General features: G+C 38.2%; 1 protein-coding gene across 1 annotated transcript in view; it reads left to right on the top strand.

Annotated features, from left to right (window-relative positions):
* The window catches only part of TMEFF1 (transmembrane protein with EGF like and two follistatin like domains 1), a 106,554-nt gene that overhangs the window by 15,119 nt on the left and 73,488 nt on the right, over window positions 1-17,947 (top strand). The window contains exon 2 of the mRNA XM_024930007.5: window positions 10,469-10,578. Within this exon, the coding sequence (XP_024785775.2) occupies window positions 10,469-10,578 (110 nt within the window). The remainder of the gene's footprint in view (window positions 1-10,468; window positions 10,579-17,947) is intronic.

Here is a 17,947-nt window from a genome sequence, read left to right as displayed (position 1 = left end):
TCACTACATGTGTTTCTACCAAAGTCTGTGTAGTATTATGTCAATAATTTAATTCCCAAAAGATAGACATTTAGATTGTTTTCTACTTTGGTTTTACAGAAAGTGCTGACGTTAACAATCTTGGACATAGTTTTTGTATGTTTTTCTTTTATATCTGTTACAGTTTCCTGGAAATGTTGGGTAAAAGGATAAAGACAATTAAAATGGCAATGCATATGGACACATGAGAGGTTGTGCCACTATGTACTTCCACAGTTGGTTTGAGTGCTCATTTTTCTATACCTTCTCCAGAACTGGTGCTAATAAAAAACAATAGTAGCTTACACTTAATAGAGTACTTATTATGTGTATTATTATTTTGCTCTAAGTGCTTTCCATATCTTTAGTCCTCCATCATAATTTTGAGATAGGTGCTATTATTGTCCCCATTTTGTAGATGAAGAAATGGAGGCACAGGTGGTAAATTACTAAGCTCACACAGCTGTGATAAGTGGTAGGGCCGGGATGCTGGACAAGGTGGTCTGATGCCAGGGTGTCCCTCTTAAAAAACATATTATAATGCCTGTTTTTAATTTTTTATTTCAATTTTTCCAAAATTTAAGCAGCATGATTTATATGATTTAAAAATTATTTCTATTTTTTATTGAGATAATTTTCATAATGTAAAATTCAGCATGTTAAAGTATACAATTCAGTGGTTTTCGTACATTTACTATATTGTGCAGTGATCATCACTATCTACCATCTAATTATAGAACATTTCTATCACCCCAGAAAGTTTCTACCTGTTAACAGTCAGTCCCACTACTACTCACCCCCATCCCCTGGTAACCACATAGAGACTTTCTCTGTGGATTTATTTATTTTGGATATTTCATATAAATGGAATAATACAATGTGTAGCCTTTTGTGCCTGAGTTATTTCTTTTAACATAATATTTTCTTTTCCTTTTTCTTTTTTTTGGAGATAAGATCTCTGTTCCCAGGCTGGAGTGTGGTGGTGCAATCATGGCTCACTGCAGCCTTGACCTCCGGCTCGTGATTCTCCTATGTCAGTCCCCCAGTAGCTGAGACTACAGGCATGTGCCACCACACCTGGCAAATTTTTGCATGGGGGTTTCACCATGTTGCCCAGACTGATCTCAAACTCCTGGGCTCAAGCAATCCTCCTGCCTTGGCCTCCCAAGATTACAGGCGTGAGGCACTGCACCCTGCCTACATAATTTTCAAGGTTCTTATATACTGTAGCATGTAATTGTTTTATTTGATTTTAAAAGTAATACAAGTTTGTTGTAAAACTCAATTCAGAAAAATACAGAATAATGAAGAAGGCTTAAATTCTACCGAGAGATAACTGTGGTTCCTATTTTGGTGGGTATACCTTCCAGATTTTTAAAATAGGCATTAAAAAAAGTTTGTGTTACATACATTTTAAAAAGCCTGACTTTAAATGTGTCATGTCAGGAAATGTAGAGATTTTTCATCATTAATTTTAATAACCGCACCATAACAGATTCAGTTTATGGTTTGCCAAGCTAGTGTCAGAACCCCAGAGATCAGAAACATCCGTGAGGAAGAGAGTGTCACAGCTCTGAGATCTTTGGCTAGGATTGGCGAGGCCTGGAAAGACCCTGGGAGACTTAAACACTCAACTCTGTACCCAGGCCTTTTCTTCCATCTGATCTTGCAGTAGTTGTTCTCCCTGTCACCTTGCCTGGAGAGTCCTGATACAGGCATTTAGAATTAAAGTAGGCAGCGGGGGAAGATTGCAGGAGTGGGGGTGGAGGATTGACAGGAGCAATGTGGTTTAACAAAGGGTAGTTGGCAGTAGTATGCAAAATGGAATGAAAAATATTGGAGTCAGACAATTGTGTGGCATATGTGAAATTTCTTTCGTTAAGTATAGCTTAGAGAAGTTTTAGCCATCTCTCCAGTTGATGCTTTTTAATATTAATGTAAACTGCTTTTGGTTTTGTATCATAAAATATTAGGTAAAGTTTCTTTTTCCTCCTCATATCTTTATACTAGAAGATAACTAATATGATTAGTAAACAAGTTGAAGAGGATTTAATTTCTAATTCTTCTGATTTCCTGGGACTTGAAGTCAACATTTGCTAAATCTATTGCTTGATTTTATACCCTGAAATGTGTTTTCAGTGATCTGTGTCATTAGAGGTGCCCCTCAGATTGGTTGGGAGTTGAAGTGATATCTGGGAAAAGAAAAAAAGTGAATATTTGTTGTATAACTACTTGTTCTAGGTGCGATTGCTTTTGAATACATTATCTAATCATTACAATATCAAGGGAAAGTATTATTCTAAAAGGAGAACTACCACGTGAACTTGGCCCTTCCTGATATCTAAACTTATGCTTCATCTGTGATATAGCAAACTGTCTCTGGGGTTGTCTTTGAAATCAGATTGAGGTTTTTTTTTTCCCCATTAAATAATAACCAATATAGAAACTTGAAAAGGGGAGAAATCACTCATTGTTCAACTGCTGTAACAGGTTACTGTTACCGGTTTTGTTTATTCCTGGCTGGATTATCTTATATGTATGGTGTGTGTGTATGTGTGTATGTGTGTATGTGTGTATGTATGTGTTTGAAATGGGTTTCACTATATTGTCCCAGCTGATCTTCAACTCCTGGTCTTTCTGCTTCAGCCTCCGAAGTAGCTGGGACTACAGGCCTGCATCACAGTGCCTGGCAGGTTTTTCATATAAAATCATAGTCTGTGTATATAGTTTTGTGGTCTGCATTTTCACTTTAACATTCATAAGCTTATTTCCATATTATATAATATACATCTTTAAATAGCTTTATAATATTCCATAGTTGTACCACACCATTTCCTGGTGTGCAATATTTCAAATGTTTAAATATTTTAAATGTTTCTGCTATTTTCAGTATAGAGATCGTGGAATTGTTTTGTAGGCAGTTGGGTACATGTTCAAGAACAAACTGGCCTTGTTCTGGGAGTGAAACCATCCAGCAGGGTCCTGTCAGATTGGATTGGTTTGCTTTTCTGAAAAAGGGCAGATTTCTCCAAATACTACTAACATCTAGACAGTCAGTATAAACTCATGACAAATTTTTTTTAAAGGACAAGGTGAAAAGTTTGAACATACTCTGTGGGGAGTCAATACAGAATCCAGTAGAGATGAATTAAAGTTTTCCACATGTTAATAAGGCCTTAGGGAACATTAATTTATAGGACTTTCCCCAGCAATGCTCTGAAGACTGGAAATAGCACTAGCAAAAACAGATGACATGGCTTTAATATGGTTGGGAAAACCAGGTTTGAAGACTCGAAGTGGTGGGTGTGAATGTGAATACTGCCAGAGAATGAACAAAATGAGATGACACATGGGATGGTTGAAGGCAGAACATTTACTATACAGTAGGGATCCTTTTGTCTTGGTCCCATAAGAATCTGGTAGTTATTTGGTTAATTGAGAAAGTTATTTAAAGTAGGGAGTCACAAAAATGGTTCATAAGTGCATGTAACATTTTATTTTAACATATACATATTTATTAAATATTTTGAAAGAGGGCCCATAATTTTTCTTTGAGAATAGTTTCTTTTTTTTTTTTGGGACAGAGTCTCGCTCTGTAGCCCAGGCTGGAGTGCAGTGGCATGATCTTACTCACTGCTACCTCTGCCTCCTGGGTCGCAGTTCAAGCAATTCTCCTGCCTCAGCCTCCCAAGTAGCTGGGATTACAGGCTCGTGCCACCACGCCCAGCTAATTTTTGTATTTTTAGTAGAGACAGGGTTTCATCACGTTGGCCAGGCTGGTCTTGAACTCTTGACCTCATGATCTGCCCGCCTTGGCCTCCCAAAGTGCTGGGATTGCAGACGTGAGCCACCGCACCTGGCCTCCTCTTTCTTGAACAAACCACTTGTATAATGCATTGATAACAAATTCCAGTTTTAATCCCTTTAAAAACGAAGCTAAAGACTTGTGGATGCAGAATTCTAAATGCAACTGTAGGTTTTTTTTAAAAAGTAGCTCACCTTATTCAAGTCTTTGAATTTAGTTTTCATAGAAGTAATTTATTTTCACTCATATGAAATGTTGAAATCACATAATTGTAGTAACAACTACATAGGCTGGGTAACTGACTCTTGAAGCACAAGAACAGCTACCTTGGTTGGAGCTAAAGTGCTCATGGATGTTCTAGAGAGGGCCTAGTAGCCTTGAGAATTCATTGTGCCATAGGCATTGCTCTGTAGGTTTTATAGAGAATGCCACACTTTGGTTAATCTGGAGAGTTGATTAAGTTGGAGATAAGTTCTAAGAGTGTTATTGACACGGACTGGGCAGTAGGAGAAGGAAAAAGGAGTGGGTAAATGAAAAGAGGTCAGAAAATTGCGGGGATAATGAAGACTGTTTGGTTACAAGGGGAGGCCAGAAGTGTCACCTGCTCTAGAAGGGTCAAGAAAAGGATTGGAGGACTTAAGAAAAAAGCCACTGGATCTGAGGTTGCTTTGACCTTGAAGAAGAAGAGTTGCTATAGGAAGAAGGAGGAAGTGAGGCCTGCTGGAGGTTAAGGTACTATTAAAGGTGGGGGATTTAACATAAACTTGGAATCAATATATTTAGGTCCCTCTATTGAAATGGAGAATAGCTGTGGCAGTATGTTGAGATCTTTTGAGATTGCCGATTATTTGACTAATTTTCCTTGTAGTGATTGTGTCAGAGAATTAGATGTAAAGTGTTTGCTTTCCCTTTACTGTAGTTTTCAACTGGGGACAGTTTTGCCCCCTTCCCCCCTCTCCCCTCCACAGGATGTGGTTGCTTATGTCTGGAGACAATTTTGGTTGTCAGAGCTGGTGTGGTCCTACTGGCATCTAGTGGGCAGAGGCCAGGACTGTTGCTAAACAACCTCCAGTGTACAGGATATTCCCTACAACAAAGAATTATCTGGTTCCAAATGTCAATAGTGCCCAGACTGAGAAACCCTGAATTCTGTTGTAACATCTAATGAAGTTTATTTCCTTTTGGCTCTCCGTGAGTGTTAGCTAACTCATAAGATCCCCAAAACTACCTTTTTTTTTAACGGAAGGGTGGTAGAAAAGTCGTATCATTCTGGAAGGCTGCTGGATCTCATTTTGAATCAGAGCCTGAACCTAGTTGTTGCTGCCAGAAGTTGGGAATTTGGGCAGCTCAGGTTCATAGAAAGCAGAGTTTCTCCCACTAGTGTGTATTGTTTCTGAGCTTTGAAATGTTAATGAAATTCTCGAGACAAGTTTTACATTTTGAGAATTGTGGGGCAGATTTGCAACAAGAGCAAAATATTTTGTTCTGAGCAACTCTTGTGAGTACTTCTTTGTGTAAAACATTTCTATTTGGAGAATTCATTTTTGAGGGCCTTAGTAATGGCTCATCCATTTTACTGAATTTCCATTTTGGTTTCAGGAAGGCAGGTGGGTAATCATCATAATCATTGACAGGTAGTAGAATGTCCTCTTGATGCCTGGTACTGTACAGAATACTTGAAAACAAAGAACATTCAGAAGATGATCGCAAAATAGATTCCTTCTGTATTGGGTTGAAGCTAAGGCAGTGATTCTGTTCTCAAATTTGTTAGAAATCAGCTGGGTGTGGTGGCTCATGCCTGTAATCCTAGCACTTTGGGAGGCTGAGGTGGGCAGATGGCTTGAGCCCAAGAATTCAAGATCAGCCTGGGCAACATGGTGAACCCCGTCTCTACAAAAAATACAAAAATTAGCTGGGCATGGTGGTCCACACCTGTGTTCCCCCAGCTACTCAGAAGGCTGAGGCCCAGCTATTTGGGAAGCTGAGGTGGGATAATCGCTTGAGCCCAGGAGGCAGAGGTTGCAGTGAGCCGTGTTCACACCACTGCACTCCAGCCTGGGAAACAGAGTGAGACCTTGTCTCAAAAAAAAAAAAAAAAAAAAAAAAAAAAGGTGTCAGAGCACCAGCAAGTCATGATTCTCTTGATAAATTTTATCATGTGGTCTCTGATGTAGCACAAAATTTTTTAAGACCATTGCTTAGAAATATTTATCTTATTAAATTTACACACAATCATTCTATTGGAATTATGTTTGCATGTATCAGTGGTGTGACCAGTGGTGGCTTATATGATAAGGGCTTTTTAAAAAATGTATTCATTTATATACATTATTTTCTATAATGGTAAGTCTGGAAAGAGGAAATCCACAGGCGGTATGGTGATTTCATGATTCCTCCATCTTACTGTCTTGCTCCTGGTCTTTCTGCTCTGTCATCTTTTGGCTGCTGCAACTTTAGGCAACAGGTTTGCTCTCCAGTCAAGGAAAAAAACAGAGGAAGAATGAAGGAGGAAGGGACAGTGCCTACATATGAACACAGAGCGAGGGAGGCCAAGAAATGTGTAGGTTATTTAGTTGGGTACTTTGTTTCCCTGAACAAAATTGGAGTTCTCTTACTAAGTAAGAAGGGGAGAATAGATCCAAGGTAGGCAATTAGCAGTGACTGCTGCAACTACAAAACAATTTGAAATGTCCATTCATGAGCTTGTGACATTCATGACCTGACCTGTGTTCTCATGAAACATTGTTGGAATATTTGTATTAGTATTCCTTACCTATTTGTTGAACATACTTTTGCTGCTAGCCAGCAAAATATCTGAAATCATCTGATGTTAGTTGATAGCCAGCAACAAATCTGAAATAATCTCAGATATTGAAGGTTTAAGAAACATAAATGAAAAAAACCCCTTAAAAATGAGAAGTTTTTTTGTTGATTTTTTTTTCGTTTGCAAATGAGAAAATTTCATATTTGATTTTAATGAAGGCACACCCTAGTCCAGGACACCAGTGTTCCTGAGGAACATGGTTTTGGAACCACTGATATTAATATTGTTTGTGTGTACTATGAAATTACTTTCTCTCTACTTTAACTTACATTGTTTTCCTAGATAAAAACATTCTCTTTTCTTTTCTGTCCTTTACTATTACTCATATGTTGTGGGCAATTAGAACATTCTATATTTAAAACATCTTTTCCAAATTCTTTATAATGATCCTGTATTAGCTTTATTATGATAAAAAAGCCTTATGTATTTTTCAAGGTCAATACAAGTCTTGTTTTTTCTGACACTGCACCCTATGCCTCAAATCCAGTTTTGTCCCCTGTCTCTTGAACTCCTACAGCAGTCATAGACTGTATGACGCATTTAGCCCCTTAATTATAGGCTGTATTGAATTCATCACTAATTGTTGCATATATTAGCAAGATCATCCCGTTACATTTTTTTCCTGTGTGTCCAAAATTCTTAGCATAGTTTTAAGTACCTAGTAGGTGCTTAGTAATGGCTTTCTGATGATAAACTAATCATATTTATGCATGAACACACATGAAACTAGCATGGATTTGATAGCAAGATATGCATAAAATAAAATATGACTAATAACCAGAGTAATCAGAATTTCATGACTTTTACCCTTACCTATTAATGATATAGGACCTCTAGCACCCTCATAAATGCCTCCCTCCAAGATTTATTCCGGGAGTCACCAAATTGTGTTTGATGTGTGCCCACTAATGCATTCCACTGCTACATGACACCTGTCTTTTTCTTCCTGTGCTGTTTGCTGCCTCTGCAGTTGCACGTTGGTACCTCCTGTCAGATATCAGAGGTCTACCTCTTTGCCCGACACTACCATCTCCTTGGTCTTATGCTGTCCTGCTAGATACATTGCTGATATTCAGGGACTGTTGATGTGTCCCAGCTCCTTTCTCCCCATGTATTATGTCTTGTGTGAGCATCAAAGCAGAGCTTGTCACTTCGTTTTTAGTGAAAATCATTCTTTAGTTTCTTTGTTGTAGCTCCTCTGTCTCGGTTACGACTTCTTGGGGCTGGGCTGGAGGAGCAAACCAAGTCTTTAGAAGGGACTATGCTCGGGATCACTTCTCTTGTTCAAGGCTGTGTTTATGCCAAGTTCTTTTTTTTGAGACAGAGTCTTGCTCTTTCACTCAGGCTGGAGTGCAGTGGCACGATCTCCTCACTGCAGCCTCCTCCTCCTGGGTTCAAGCGATCCTCCCACCTCAGCCTCCCAAGTAGCTGGGATTACAGGCATGTACCGCCATGCCCAGCTAATTTTTGTATTTTTAGTAGAAATGAGGTTTCATTATGTTGGCCAAGCTGGTCTTGAACTCCTGACCTCAGGTGATCCACCTGGCTCAGCCTCCCAAAGTGCTGGGATTACAGGCGTGAGCCACCAGGCCCAGCCAGTGGGACCAAGCTTTTCTGCCTCACATTAGCAGGGATGATTATTCCCCTAAAGTATTCTGTAGTCCCTCATACAAACATTCCTTGGGGTTACCAAATGTGACTCCTGGTGGCAGGGATGGTTTAGGTTCTAGCTTGCAATCCACTGTACCTGTAAAGTACAACAGGTAAAACATTACAATTCAAGAGTCTCAAAGTAGCAAATCATAACTCAGAGCATTATCTTGCCTCGCAGACAAAATAAAAACTTTACTTATTCTTGTTTTTTATGTCTGATTGTAATAAAACCCAGTGTGAACTTTAAGCCTACAGAGAAAGGAGAAAAGACAAATGCACTGTATTTCATTAGTCAAATTGTGCAGTTCTTATTTCTGTAGCCCCTAAACTTGATTAAGCTCTTAGTTGAGCAGATATTGTACATTCTTACCCTCTTTTACAGGGCAGTTCTTTATTATTCCTTTTGTCTGAAGATGTGTATTTGATAGTAATTGGAACCAGACCTTGTCCAAGTTCCTAGCAGAAGTGTGGGTAGACAGGGGGAAAATCCCTATACCTAGGATTGAGCCTCAAGAGCTAAAGCAAATGGTCAAGGGGGAAAGGGAAGAGACAGCAAAAATGGGGAGGTAAGGAGAACTAAGGACATAAAGCTTCCACAGCCAGGGTGATGAGGAATGAAAAGATGGCCTTCTCTACCTGGAATAGTTTGCGAAACAGTAAGAATAACAAAATGCTTGTGTTAGCTTTCTCTTGCTTTAAGTTTCCACTCATGTCTTTTTTTTTTTTTTTTTTTTTTGGTGAGTGCTTGAGCTTTAATCCAGTTCTGTGCACCTGAGATCATTTAAGGAAAATAATTTTTTGTAACCCAGAAATCATTTAAGAAAGGTAATTTTTTTGTAACCCACCTAGATGTGATCTTGCCCTTGTGCAGTACTTAGTTGACAGTGACTACTCAAGTAAGTACTGTTGACTGTCAACTCCTTAGGGATTCAGGTACTTGATTGCCAGCTCCTCGGAGGGTGAGCTGGGAGTAGGAGACCCAAGACACCACTGCAGAGCAGTGGGAACAAATGGGGTAGAGAGAGGTAATGAAATGTCACTAGGACAGTTGTCACCGGACATAGAATTCTCTTGACTTAGTTTACTGAGTCCTGCTTTGAAATCTAGAAATAGAAAACAACCAGGAATGGGGATAACTGGAGAAATGCTCCCTTAGATCTCTTTGCCGGGACCTCATCATGATCTAGAGATACAGGAGTCCTTGCTCTTTTCCCAGAGAGTCTTAGCTTTTGAGCAGCAGAATCAGGAGTTAATCTAGGACTCTCTCTGCTCCCAGACTCATGTATTCACCACTACACTGGGATGGTTTTTTTTTTTTTTTTTTTTTAACAGTCATTTGTTTATTGTTTGCCTAAGTGCATTTGTTTTTGTAAGCTCTCATTCCCCATACAAAGTATATGAAAATTGCATTGTAGTGATTTTCACCCACTTTCACTGATTGGCAGCTTCAAGCACTAACCTTGAAGCTTAATTTGGTGCTTAATGTTGGAGCAGGAGCAATATGACCACAGAATTCTGGTATTGTTGATTGGCTCTGCTTGCTTTGGTAGAGTCAACTTAATTCAGTCCATTTAAAGTTTTAAGTCTAGTAAGATTTTGAATCTCTTTAATTCTGTGTACACAAATGCTCCATATTATTTATTGTATGAAATTCAGATTCACTGTTCTTTTGTAGTTAAAATAGTTTGTCTAGAATGAATAATGATCACCCAAAATTTATTCTGCATACCAAAATAATTAAGATAATTTTTATCTCATTTAATTAATATTACTGTTAATTCTCATTAGCCTTAAAAGTAACTTACTAGAAAAATAACCTAAAATGTTAAATAAGAAATAGTAAGATTGCTACCTTAAGGCCTTAGAAGGCAAAATAGAAAAATTCCACAGATTTACCTTTGGAAATTATGTTAAGTCCTGAAATTTTGAGTTCTATTTTGAGTTACTTTTAGGCTCATTACTATGCAGGATTCTGTTTGGGGAATACTGAGCATTTTGTGTCTTACAGAATTTCTTTTTGTATAGTTATGTCTTATTACACTTCTGAATGGGGGGGGCTCAATACATTTTAAGGACTTTTTCATACACACACACACACACACACGCACACACACACACACGTAATAAAAAGCCAAATATATATGTCAAACAATTTTTTTCTTTTGCAGAATTAAATGTGAGGGAGTCTGACGTAAGAGTTTGTGATGAGTCATCATGTAAATATGGAGGAGTCTGTAAAGAAGATGGAGATGGTTTGAAATGTGCATGCCAATTTCAGGTGAGGAAACCCAGCCTATTTTGGAGTTTTATATTCTTTGTATTTTATAATTCTAAATTCTTCAAATTAAAAAACCTAAAACACCTTGAACCCCATAAAGAAATTGGGGTCACAGCCCCTCAGTTCTTTTTTGTCAGATGATGCCCTGTTATTTGTGCCTTCCATGCTGCTTGCATGGAATTGAGAGAACAGATTGACAATAATAGATGTGACAATTCTTTGAAAAAATGTCAAATATCTATTTAAATGTAAGGTATAATTGTCACTGAAAGGAAAGAGGTACAGGTTGAACTAGAGTCTCTTATTTTAAATGTTGGCATCTTTTTCCTTTTCTTCTCTTTCTAGTCTGTCTCTTTCTCTTCCATTCTTATTTGTTGCTGTCTCATCTCTTCAGGCCACAGAACTTGACTGACTTGGAGACTCGGGGTAAGTCAAGGTTAGAGCTCGAATAGCAAGTGGAACCTCAAACTAAGAGTGTAAATATTTTTGCTTTTCAGATGCTCTTTTAGTTGTGATTCTGTTGTCTAAAAAAGTAAAACAAGGGAAATATGTTATATTTAATTCTCTCTTTTTATTTTCTGTGGTTAAATGGTAATCAGACTTCAGAATGTTTCTTACAAGATGGTCTCTGATGGTTGATTTGATATGAGGCGAAAAAGGAACTAGAATTTTTTTTCCACTCACAATTTTATTCTAAACCTACCCACCATTTGGGTTTTGAGGGGAAGAAAGGGTACAGAAATCAGGAACGAAAGCATAGGAAAGTTAGTATTTCTGGTAACCCTGTGACCTCAGGCAAATTCCTGTATGAGCTCAGGTAATTTTCTTGGCATCAGTATTCTATCTGAAAAGTGAAGGCACGTTTCCTACCCTTACTTATGATACTGTAAATGAGAATCAAAATTGGAAAGAAAGCTTGCATATGAAGCATCTTTGAAAACTGTAGACCATCAGGTGGTTTATTTTAATTGAAAGAAGTGGAGAGTTTAGGTAAAGGAGGAAGGGTATGTAGGTATACTGTTGTCCAGCCAGTTTCTTCATGGTTGAAAGGGGCTTTACATTCAATGACATAGAATGATAGGAGGGTTTCTCTTGGGCATTTTCATATCAGCCACCTTCTGCCAGGCTTTCTTAGGTAGCTTTTGGCTGGCTTCAGATCCCTGCTGCCTGTTGGCTGGAGACATCATTTCTTTGCCAAGAGCACCTTTCCATAGAGCTCTGCATAGCATGGAAGGTGACTTTACCCAGAATGAAATGAGAAGTCGGTGATAATTTGAACTGTTTTCCCCCTGAACCTAATGTGTCATTTTTCTCTGACTGCTTTCAAGATTTTTTCCTTACTGTTTTTGACTATTAAGTACTGTGGTGTGGTTTTCCTTGAACTTATATCATGCTTGGGGTTGGCAGAACTTCTGAAATCTATTTGTTACTCAGTTTAAGAAATATTTTGTCATTATTTCTTAAAATTTTTTTTCTGTTTATTATTTCTTGTAATCTGGGACTTCCATGATGTGTTAGACCTTTTGATACTGTCTCAAGGTCCCTGATACTCTGTTCATTTTTTTTCCCAAATTTTTTCCTATTCTTTACATTAGATAATTTTTATTGATCTGTCTTCAGGTTCACTAATCCTTTCTTCTGTCATCTCCATTCTTCCCATCCAGTGAGTTTTTAATTGTAGATTTTTTATGTTTAGAATTTACAGTTTCTGTTTATCTGCTGGGATTTCCTCTTTTCATTCACTGTAAGCATATTTTCCTTGAGAGTAGATGTTATTGCCGCTTTAAAATATGTCTGCTAATGTCCATATCTAGGACATCCTCAGATATTGCCTCTGTTGATTGTTTTCTCATGTGAGAGTGGACCATATTTTCCTGTTTCTTCACATTAGAGTAACTTTGAATTTATCCTATACATTGTGAATCATATGTTTTAGAGTGTGTGAGTTTTGTTATGTTCCTTTGAAGATTATTGTTATTTTTGAAACAGTTGGCTGAATTCAAACTGCAGATTCTGCCTTACTTGTGGTGGGCAGCAACACAAGTATCAATTCATTTCTTTTAGCCTCACTGGGGCTACTTGGAGTCTGCCCCATGTGTGGTTTAGGGGTCTGCCAGAAACGTGCTCTGAGTTTATACGCGGAAACTGGGACTCCCCTCGGAAACTGGGACTCCCCTCGAACTCTCTCCTTTCCGAGATTTCCCTCTCACTTTTTAGTGGCTGTGATTGTCCTCAAGTCTGTTATCTGGTTCGTTAAAAGAAAGGTGGTGGGTTTTGTTGTTGAAGATTTAGTCACCCTGTGTGGGGAAGACCGGGGCTGTTCTCCTCTTCAGCTGCTGTGTTTCCTTAGGTTAAATTCCTTGAGGTGGAATTGTTGGGCCAGTGGATGCTCATGTGCAGATTAACATTATCACCAGTAACCTCATATCAGATGTCCTGTTTCCCCTCAACCTTTTGGTAGTGGATTTTGTTGGTCCTTTTAAATTTACAAATCTGAAAGGCAAAACAATTTTTATTTGCATTTGATTACTAGAGAAATTGAAAATGTGCCGTGTATTTGTTACCATTTTTTTTTGTGAGTTAATATTTCATATTCTGTGTCTAGTTTCTGGGGTATTTTCTTTTTCCCTCATGTTGATTTATAAAGGCATATGTGTATGCATATATATATATATACTCTGTACAATACAATATTGGAATATATATATATTGCTTACTATGCTGAGCATTTGATATTCATTAACTCATAAACTCTCAAGAGAACCTGCTGCTTTGATTTATTTATTTATTTTTATTTATTTATTATTATTTTTTGAGATGGAGCCTCGCTCTGTTGCCAGGCTGGAGTGCAGTGGTGCGATCGTGGCTCACTGCAACCTCCGCCTCCCGGGTTCAAACGATTCTCCTGCCTCAGCTTCCCTAGTAGCTGGGACTACAGGTGCACGCCACCACACCCAGCTAATTTTTGTGTTTTTAGTAGAGACGGGGTTTCACCATGTTGGCCAGGATGGTCTCGAACTCTTGACCTCGTGAACTGCCTGCCTTGGCCTCTCAAAGTGCTGGGATTACAGGCATGAGCTGCCGCGCCTGGCTACTTTGATTTATTTTTAAAAAGAGTAATGTATGCCCATAGTAAACAACTTGAACAATGTAAGAAGATATGTAGCAAAAAAAGCTTCCACTCCAGACTGTCAACTCTTCTCAGAGGCAACATCTGTTACTTCTTGCATTTCCTTCTAGAAGTATTTTGTGTGTATATAAATTTGTTTAATTCCCCTTTTAAATATTAAATCATTTAATAGTATTTATCTTGGAGATTGTTCCTCTCCAGGAACAATAGATTCCAAAGAACTCTATATTTTAAAGAAGTTATCCTAATTTCATTTTTTTGTTTTTCTAACACTATGTATTTTTAATTGACAAAAATAATTGTATATCTTAGTTTCATTTTCATTTTGTTTATATTTTAGACACAAAGAAATTTCAGATTTTCACCTTATATTTATCTGTCTTTTTTTTTGTTTGAGACGGGGTCTCACTCTGTTGCCTAGGTGGGAGTGCAGTGACACAATCATAGCTCACTGTAGCCTTGACCTCCTGGACTCAAATGATCTTCCCACCCCAGCCTCCTGAGTAGCTGGGACAGCAGGTGTGCATCACCATACCTGGCTGATTAAAAATTTTTTTTTTTGTAGAGCCAAGACCTCTAGGTTGCCCAGACTGGTCTTGAACTCCTGGGCTCAAGCAGTCTTCCCACCTTGGCGTCCCAAAGTGCTGGGATTACGGGTATGAGCTGCTATGCCCAGCCCTGCTTTTCTTCATTTTTTGAGAAAAGTATTTCCCTGAAACTCTAAGATTATAAAGAAATAGCCTTTTTGACGTTTTAAAAAATATACTTGAAGAGCTAGAAAATCCTTCCATGATCTGTCTGAATTCCTTGCATTTTTACCTTGTGGCAAAGCAGGGAAGGCAAATATGTTGGGAGTTGACACCATTAGACATTTATCCAGTGCTTACTTGTGCTGGGTATGAGACTAGATGCTGAGGATGTAAAGATGTTTAAAGACTGGTTCCTTGCCTTGTAGGAGCAAACTGCCTCAGGGCTTACAGTATAGTTTGATCTTGCTACCGAGTGAACCTTCCTTTGACCATTCTGCCTTCCTTTATAAGATTATAAATCTGTTCAGGGTAGACTTAGGTTATTGCCAGCTTAAAAATAATGACCTGACATGCCCATTAAACCCTTCTCTGCTGGATGCTTTAGCAGTATCTTTCAATTCATTTTAAAAACTTGCTTATGATTCAGCGTGCTTTTAGTGCTAAATAGAAGCTTTCTGGGACATTATTTAAATACATTTTAACAGATAATAGGATTTTAAATAAAAATTCAAATTGTTTTTTTTTCAGTCTGCTAATAAGAGCTATTATCTTGCCACACATATAAACAAAGCCACTTTTGTTAATTTGGTATATAGAAAAATGATTAATACTGCATCTTTCCCTGAAAACTTTGTATAGAGTACAGTCTATGACTTTTTTTCGTGTTGTCTTTCTTCGTCTTTGTTCTAGCGTTCTCTGAACTATGTGTCTTTCTTCCTGTATTTATCAATGTCTGCTCTCGCTAGGTGCCATGCCCTCTTATTAGACCCTTTATTAGTCACAGTTCTCCAGAGAAACAGAAACACACACACACACACACACGAATGTGAGAGCGAGCGAGCAATAAGGAATTAGCTCATTTGATTATGGAGGCTGAGAAGTCCTACAGTCCGTCATCTGTATACTAGCCCAGGAAAGCCAGTGGTACAAGTCCCTATCTGAGACTGAAGGCCTGGGCACCAGGAGAAGATCGATGTCCTAGCTTAAGTGGTCAAGCAGAAGGAGAGAAGAATTCTGTTCAGTTCTTCAGTGGATTGAATAGTGCCCACTCACACTGGGGAGGGCAGTCTGCTTTACTTGATCCACTGATGCAAATATTAATCTCATCTAGAAATTCCTTCACAGATAAACCCAGAAATGATGTTTAATCTGGGCACCATGGGGCCCAGTCAAGTTGACACATAAAATTAATCATCACAACCTTGTTATTATTTTCTACTTGCTGTATTCAGCATAGTTCCTGACACACAGTAGGTACACAATAAATGCTTGAATGGGTGCAGTTCCAGAGTCGTACACTGCTTCATCTTTCTAAACTACTTAAAATAGCTGGCAACATCATCACATTCTTCTAGCTAAAGAAAAGGTACAGGGGAGAGTTCTTCCTCCCAACAAGGGTGGCAATATAGAGGAGCAGACTTTAGGTTAGACTTAGAATCCAACATCAGTGCATAAGTCAGAAATCGCATGTTGTTAAAATTGTCCAAATCCCATAATTTGTCCATTAGCGTAATTAGAGGCTTCCAGGAGAGACCCATGGAAACTGAGAATGACCAACAGCAGGTCTACTTCTCCCATCTCACACTCACTCCTAGGTATATGCTTGAGGGTGAATTTCAGAGACATTAAGTCCTCTGCTCAGTATCACCAAGTGACAGATGGCAATACACCACTGACTTAACTTTAGTGTGTAGTGGTTAAAATACATCATATGGGAGGAATTGTGGCTCTTCCACTTATTAGTGACTGTTGGCAAACACTTAAGACTGAGAAATGATACTAGCAATAGCAAAATAGCTAATGTTTATTGAGAATGTACCATGGTCAGATAGAAATGCCAAAGGTAGATTATCTTATTTAATCTTCATAACAACTTTGTTAGGTAGGTAGTATTATAATCACCATTGTACACCATTGAACATGGTGATGGTGCTAGCCCATAGTCACATGGTTGGTGGGCCCAGGATTTGAATTCAAACATTTTTGGCTTTATAGCCTTAGCTCTAAGCATTCAACCATGTGCTTCACATGGTTTATGATATTTAAGTTAGGACACTTAAAGTTGTAGACTAATGCTTACTGGATAAAAACTGTTGAATAAATGTGAAGATTCTCAGCCCTATCAGAATTAATGCTTCATTTTAATATTCAGTTTCTTTACTATCCTTAGAAGAAATTCACGGATAAATTAACCTACATAAACACATGATTAAAGAAATGAATTTAATGCATGATTGCAATGTAAAGGAGAAATAAAAGTAATTTATAATAAAATAAATATTTCAGAATGTAAATGCTTAGGTATGATTACCATAGAAGAAAATACAGTCATCAGATGTTTATGTCTGCTTATGATAAATGTTTGGATTAAAAAAATTAAAAGCAGGTCGGGCGCGGTGGCTCATGCCTGTAATCCCAGCACTTTGGGAGGCCGAGGTGGGCGGATCACGAGGTCAGGAGTTCAAGACCATCCTGGCCAACATGGTGAAACCCCGTCTCTACTAAAAATACAAAAATTGGCTGGGCATGGTGGTGTGTGCCTGTAATCCCAGCTACTCGGGAGGCTGAGGCAGGAGAATTGCATGAACCCGGGAGGTGGAGATAGCAGTGAGCCTAGATTGCACCACTGCACTCCAACCTGGCGACAGAGCTAGACCCTGTCTCAAAAACAAAAACAAAAACAAAAAAAACAACTAAAAGCAATTTCATACCAGGAGTACATGAAACAAAAATGTAGATGTCTAGTAGATGCTAGAATAAAAACCAATATTAGGATAAGTTATAACAGATCAGACTGATTTGTAGTATTAAGGAAAGTCTTGTCAAAATTCCTACATGAATAGCCAGAGAGACATTCAGAAGTTGTGTGGTACTTGCTTTTGTTGTATGGAACTGTCCTTTCCTTTGCAGTACTTCAGGCATCCTTGGAATCTATCTGGTAAATGACAGTAATGTCCGTCTGTCAATGTGACAACCAAAAATGCCTCCACAGGGACAGCCACCCCTAGGGGGCGATATTGGCACCTTTGTGAACACAACACTACGTTAGAAAGTAAGCATTTGTTGAGGAATGAAGTGGGATTGGAAAGTTCATAGATTTAGCACTTGATATCTTGGAGCTCATAGTAGTTTCCTTGGCTAATTGAGTATTGTATAATTACAAAGTAACATTGACTTATGTAGTCATCATACTAGGTATTGTGTAAATTTTAGGGAAAGAGAAGAAAGGAATGTGATCCATGAAAAACTGGAGGAATACATATAATAGGGAGGCTTCCTAAAATAAAAATATAATTTTAAGAAAAGTTGGTGTAAGATTCTGCTGATACTGAATGTATAGCAAAGTTGGCTAGGTTATAAAATATTTTACTAGAAGTTGTTTTTACCAGTGCTTGACCTGTGGTAGCATGCCAGATGTATGCTTCATAAAGTAAATCTGATCACTTTTTAAAAGTAGATAAATGATAAAAGTAAGTCTTGCTCATTGAAG

This window comes from Pan paniscus, chromosome 11 (assembly GCF_029289425.2).
Source record: "Pan paniscus chromosome 11, NHGRI_mPanPan1-v2.0_pri, whole genome shotgun sequence".
Lineage (NCBI taxonomy): Eukaryota > Metazoa > Chordata > Mammalia > Primates > Hominidae > Pan > Pan paniscus.
This window is presented reverse-complemented; position numbering and strand designations above follow the sequence as displayed.